This window comes from Corvus brachyrhynchos, unplaced genomic scaffold (genome assembly GCF_000691975.1).
Source record: "Corvus brachyrhynchos isolate BGI_N302 unplaced genomic scaffold, ASM69197v1 scaffold19, whole genome shotgun sequence".
Classification (NCBI taxonomy): domain Eukaryota; kingdom Metazoa; phylum Chordata; class Aves; order Passeriformes; family Corvidae; genus Corvus; species Corvus brachyrhynchos.
Window position 1 is genome coordinate 3,468,730 of NW_008246061.1, and position 6,056 is coordinate 3,474,785.

A 6,056-nucleotide genomic window follows, 5' to 3' on the forward strand; every position below is an offset into this window, starting at 1 on the left:
ACCCAGCCAGCAGGCCCGGTAGGGGGGGGAGGGAAGGAACCACTGCATCAGTGGCCCATGGCACAGCTATGTCTGTCCAGTTCCTGGGGGTTGTGCCCCTCCTTTGGGGAGGTGCCACAGCCTGGAAGGCTGGTGGGACTCATTTTCCGGCAGGGGTAATAGCCCTGGTCTGCGCTCTCCCACCGCCGGCCCAGGGCCTGGTCAATCATTTCCAGGCGCAGTGCGGGCAGCAGGCCTAGGTTCCGGGGGTCAGCCCTGGCCAGGGGGCTGTCAGCAGAGACACGCCGAAGGCCACCTTGCTCCTCCACAGTTTGGTAGAAAGAGCTGCCCTCCAGGCTCTCAGCTGCCTGTCCCAGCTCCTTGCCTTTGACTCCATGGTACCCCAGCTCTTCCTGTGGCAGATGGATTGTAGGGATATTCCTGGGGAGGCTGCGACGGCTCTGGGGTGAGGGACTGCGGCTTGTACCCCTGTCCCGGCTTGATGGCCGCAGGATGAGGCCCTGGAACTTGGCCAGGCTGGGGCTTCGGCTCCGATGCCGTTTCATCTTGCCTGGGCTGGGGCTGCGGGATTTGGGGGCCAGGAGGACAAGTGTACTGTCATCCTCTTCTGAGCTGCTGCCTGAGCTGTCTGTGGAGCTGCTGCCCTCCTCTGACCTGGGTAGGGAGATCTGCACCCCTGCATCAGCACTGCTGGCTGACACTCACAGGGGATTGTTGGGTACCACAGCAACTGACCTCCCCCATCCAGAGACTCCCCCACACCCATTCCCCCTCCCCCTCACCTCTTGCCTGTGCTTACCTGGAAGGGCTCAGTCACACCAGCTATGCTACTGGAGGTGTTGCTGTAGTATCCAAGAATGTACTCGCCATTCCCCTTAGGCAGTGCTTCTTCAGAGAAGATCACCTGCAGCCCAGAGACACCTGATGGGCACCAAGGTTGGCACAGAGGTGCTCCCCACCCCACCTCCAGCCCCAGCCAAAAGCACAAATCTCTACTGCCAACACCATGAGCCTGCCTGAGGCTCAGCACAAAGCAGTAACGAGGTGTCTGCCTCCCCCATCCAGGGGCACAAAGGGATGCACCATGGGGCAGAAGTGCCAGCAAGACAGCAGGGCTGGCCCCAGCTCACCTGTGCACACAGCTGCTTCTCCAGGCAGCGTTCCCCCTCATCACTCCTGGCCCAGACATATGACACATAGTCTTTAGGGTGCCGAAAGCCCACCTGTGCACATACATAGGAGAACGCAGGTGAGTGGGGCAATGTGAGCCCCACTCGGCACCATCACCCTTCACTCTCCTCTTGCTCAGCCCCCTCTGCCTCACACAGGATGACCCAGAGCTGCCTTGCACCCCCCCACGTGTGCCCTGGGGCCCTGTGGGGCCCACAGAGCAGGAGGAAGAGGGAACTGCTAGACCTGAGCCTCCTGAAGCAGGACCACGTCATGATGCCAGGGGGAGGGCACAGCTCCATGCCCTCACCATGTTCGCTGGTGGGGGGTAGCTCAGAAGGGACCCCACAGTGCTGTGCAGTGCTCCCCACTCCCTCCAGCCCCAGCAGCCCCCAAGCCCCTACCCGGTAGAGTCCTATCCAGTCCCAGGAGCTCCGGTGGAAGCCAACAGCCATCTTGTACCTGACAACTGCTTGCTCAGGCCTGCTCCACTCGTCAGCCACATAAATCTCAACCTGGGGCTTGTCCACCTTGGAAGCAAACTGTCAGAGACAGGTACATGGTGAGCAAGGGCATGGCAAAGAGCTGCCTTTGTTGCCCAGGGCCCCTGTGCATATACCCACAGAAGGCCCCACTCAGGGGCAAGGCAGCTGAGCTTGCCAAACAGAAGTAAGCCCCACACACTGAGATGCCCCTGCAGGGCATCCCAGCCCTGCAGGTCCTGCCTGTGTTCCCAGCAGCCCTGGACAGTGCTCACCTGCACAGCGAAGATGGCAGCTACTGGCTTGTGGTCGCTGACCGTGTATTCCATGTGACTGCAGTAGCACAGCTGGCTCACTGACAGCACACCCTGGCTGGGCCGGTGCCCACCTGTGCCCCACCCCTTGCTGGGAGGTTTTATCTTCCACAGGATGCGGTCAGTCCAGGCAGGTTTTCGCTTCTTGGCACTGCAGGGCACAGAGAGGCATCTCTTGCCAGGCAGTGGGCTCTGACCCAAACTGCCTCCCCCGGCACTACACCACATGTGGGCAGGGGATGCAGCTCATCTTGGCACTCCGCTCAGCACAGCTGCAGGGACAGACCTGCACTGGTACCAGCATTGCCATCACATCCCAGTCCAGCCTGTGCCCACCCCAGCATGGCTGCTCTCCTCACCCATCCACACCAGCACCCACCCTGGCTCTGAGTCCCACTGCTCCTGCATCTCTCAGCCCCACCTCATGCCCAGCTCTCCTCTCCTACCTGCTGTCGTACTTGTTGGTGCCCACATCAAACTTGAAAGTGGGTGGGAAGTTCAGGGGTCCCTCCTGGAAGCCTCTGAGAACAGGCCAGGTGCTTTTGGCAATGTTCAGCTGTGGGGAAGAGAGCACATCAAGGAGCACAGCAGCCCCCATAGCCAGACCCCTCTGCAAACACCACCAAGATCTCTCCACCCTCGCACACTGTGACATCCCTATCCCGTTCCTGCTAGCTCCCACAGCTCTCAGGGTTTGTCCATCTATGCCAGCAGCTAGTCTGTAGACTCAATGCCTCAGCTCTTCCTCACTCACTGATGAGGGAAGTGTGCCCAGTTCCATCCAAACTGACCTGAGACTCTGCTGTCCCTTCCTCTCCCCAGAGACATGAGAGCCAGGGCCCTTCCTGTCCTATGGGCTGCAAGAGGACATGCCCTGTCCCACAGCTGCATGGGCAGTTTTGGGGAGAGTCAATCACTGCTTGGGGTCCAGTGTAGGCTGCCAGCATGCCCGTCCCTCACCTGATCCTTCTCCCAGAGCTGGCTCAGGACATTGCTGTCAATGGCATACTTCACAAAGCAGATGTCCAGGCTCTCGATGCGGAAATTGAGGTCCCCAAACCAGAACACGAGGCTGTGGATGGGAGTGAGGGCAACAGACTGAAAGGGCTGAGGCTACCAGAGCCAGCACAGCAGGGATAAGATGTCCCCAACCTAGGGGCAGCCTTATCCCACAGCCCAGATGCTCTTGGGAACACTGGCACAGGTCAGTGCTCAGCTGGCAGCCTGGCCAGCCGCCAGGATTCTGCAGGTAGGACCAAGCATCGTTAGCCAAATGGGCCAGACTTCCCCAAGCTGAACCTGAGGGTGAAAATGTCCACAGTGAGGCACCCGTTGGATTCAGACAGCACAGCCAGGACACCAGGACAGTGCTGGCCCCTCTGCCTTACCAGCCCTGAATGTGATGAGACCAAGACCCCTCTAAACACCTATCCCACCACACTGAGTCCATGCTGGGCCAGCTCTGCATGCAAGACCTGATCTCCAGGCTGTGCTGGGATGCAGGGGACAGACCCCAGACCCTACATGGATGTGGTCAAGGACTGGGACTGGCAGCAGAGCCCAGACCGGGGAGGAAAGTGGTGGGGTACGCACTCATGGTCCAGGATGCCGTTGGCCACAGGCCCCTCAAACTGCTGCATGTGCAGTATGGTGGCAAAATCCTCCTTGCGCTGCTCTGCCTTCTCCAGGTGTGCTGGCAGGTGGCAATTCAGGAAGCAGACCATGTGGCCGAAGATGGAGAGACGAACGCTCACCCCACCCTTGTTGCCCTGCACCAAGAGGATCCCATGACTCCTTGGGAAGCCAACCCCCTGCCATCTCCCCCCAGGGCCACACTCACCCAGTATCCCCCCAGCCCTGTCCTGGTGCAGTCTGTCTGGATGTCCTGCAGGAAGGGCAGGTGGTAGTACTTGGCAAACACCAGCAGGATCACACCTTGCATCCGCACTGTGCTGACCTGGAATGGGAGCAAGGGCTGGAGGTAGGATGGCAGAGAGCCTAGGGACAGCAGGACAACTTCCCCTGCTCCAGGCCATGGGGCAGCACCTCCACCCTTCATGTGCCTCCCCATCCCACAGGTGACTAACAGCACATTTGGTTCAGAGATCTGCGCATACCCTCCTGAACACTGACAGCCAAACCTGAGCCTCAGTGATACTGGGCTTACGTATGCTCTGAGGCAAATGCCCTGGGGAGCTGAACCTGACTGGGGAAGCTGAGCCTGCTCAGAGCCTTGCAGGCTACTGCCAGCAGCACAGGCCGGTTCCCACATTCACCTCCTCACCGTAGTTCAATGTAGTCAGCAACAAAGTCACCTCAAAGCACCAGAGAGGAAGCATAAGCACAGGAAAGGGAGCAGAGTGACACAAGCCAAACAACTCACTGTGTGAGATGCAGCAGTGGTCCCTGCTGCTTGGATGGCTGTAGGCTGTCTCTCCAGCCAGCTCTCCCACCGCACCTCCCTCAATCCTGCAGTCCAGCTCTCTGTCTCTGTGTCCCACCTGCCTGGCAGGCAGAGAGAACACCAGCTGCCAGCTCCTTTGGGACTCCTTACCAGGATGAAGTGGAAGGGGCTGAGCACATCCATGAAGAGTTCGCTCCACTGATCTGTGAAGAGGGCATCCTTCAAGCGCTTGTTTATCTTGGAGTTTACCTCCTGCAGCCTGAGAGGAAATGTACAGGTCCTTCAGCCACACCAGGAAAGCATCTGTGTCCCAGTTAGTGAGAACTCAGGAGAGGTGCCAAAGCACAATGCTGGGCAGCAGGACAGGGTGTGAAGGGCAGTTCAAGGGAAGACATTGATTTTAGAGCACAAACCAGCCATGTCTTTGCTCCGGTGATTCTGGGCCATGTGCTGGCAGGAGGCACAAGTGGCCCTGAATCCAGGAGGCCTTGGCCCTTTCTAAAGCAGAAGCAGTTAAGCTGCACAGGGTTGAGCAGAAGCCTGAAGCCCATCTCAAGGTGGAAGAGGGCTTACGGGGCCTTTCAGTCAAATTAGTCTCTACAGAGAGGTCATGTCCCACCAGCACCAAGCGTCCAGATGTATTTGAGCAATGCAGCTCGGAGCAGCAGCAACCAGAAAGTTAATAGTGCTCCTCCCAGCTCAGCAATTAATGAAGAGAGGGAAAAACATCCATAGAGAGCAGCACAATCAGGAAATGTCTTGCCCAAAAATATCGAGTGCTTGGAGCACAAAGACACAGGTCCAAGGAAGGACGCAGCCAGGCAAAAATGCCAGGAAGCGAGGAGTAAGCAGGACACCTTGCCCGGGCCAGAACATGGTCCCAGCAGATCCCTCACTGTCAGCTACACCCCTCACCCTATCCATGCAGCTCAGGTTGATCTCTGCAGCCCACACAAACTCATTCCACTGGCCTGCAAGTCTGAGGGGACTGGGAGGCTGGCTCCAACACAGCATCATAGCCCTGGCAGCCTCAGCCCTTACACCACTATGCTCCTGTGGCTGGGAGCTCTGGGGCAGTCCTGGAGGCAGATCCAGCTCTTCCACCTCACATCTATAGGCAGAGGCTGCTTCCTGCTCCCTGTGCAAGGACCACACATCCCTAGCCTTAGCAGGAATTCACATACCACTGCAGTCCTTGAGGGACAGCCACCCTCACCTCACCAGCCTCACCACAGTGCTGTGGCACTGCCCTGCCAGCAGGTCTATGTACCAGGGGCATGGAGCCAATCCAGCCACGGGAGAACAGCAGATCTATGCCCTTGAGGCCTGCATGCCACATGCAAAAGCAGAGAGGAGAATGCTCCCAGAGGACTTAGCCAGGCGAGTCAATTGCCTTGACAGACCTGACCCAAGGACCACCACGGCTCACAGCAAGAGCAGGGCTCACCTGGCCCAGCATAGGCAGCCTCAGGCTTGATGAGGATTCAAGTCTAATCAGTACTCAAGGGTTTCAGTTCCTCTCAGCACTCCCATTCTACCAGGAGCTGATTCTCCATCCCCTTTTCTGATATGCTATCATTTGTGATGCACACTCCTCCCTACTCCCCATGCCCCATGGGAGGCTGAAGCTTCCATTCCTTGTCTGCCAGAGCTCTGGGGATTCCCCAAAAAGGGGATTTGCCAGAG

The 6,056-nt window shown here is 58.3% G+C and overlaps 1 protein-coding gene across 7 annotated transcripts in view; it reads right to left on the reverse strand.

Moving 5' to 3' along the window:
- INPP5J (inositol polyphosphate-5-phosphatase J) overlaps window positions 1-6,056 on the reverse strand; it is a 19,505-nt gene that overhangs the window by 13,114 nt on the left and 335 nt on the right. For 2 of the 7 annotated variants that reach the window (XM_017746524.1, XM_017746527.1), the window contains exons 2-12: window positions 4,350-4,629; window positions 3,807-3,923; window positions 3,560-3,735; window positions 2,927-3,038; window positions 2,758-2,823; window positions 2,413-2,522; window positions 1,928-2,117; window positions 1,575-1,712; window positions 1,131-1,223; window positions 800-904; window positions 3-668 (exon numbers count right to left, since the gene is read on the reverse strand). In XM_017746524.1, the coding sequence (XP_017602013.1) occupies window positions 48-668; window positions 800-904; window positions 1,131-1,223; window positions 1,575-1,712; window positions 1,928-2,117; window positions 2,413-2,522; window positions 2,758-2,823; window positions 2,927-3,038; window positions 3,560-3,735; window positions 3,807-3,923; window positions 4,350-4,629 (2,008 nt within the window). In that variant the 3' untranslated portion in view covers window positions 3-47. Of the gene's footprint in view, window positions 1-2; window positions 701-799; window positions 905-1,130; window positions 1,224-1,574; window positions 1,713-1,927; window positions 2,118-2,412; window positions 2,523-2,757; window positions 2,824-2,926; window positions 3,039-3,559; window positions 3,736-3,806; window positions 3,924-4,349; window positions 4,630-6,056 lie in introns of those variants that run through there. The other 5 variants (XM_017746528.1, XM_017746529.1, XM_017746526.1 and 2 more) reach the window with 5 other exon arrangements.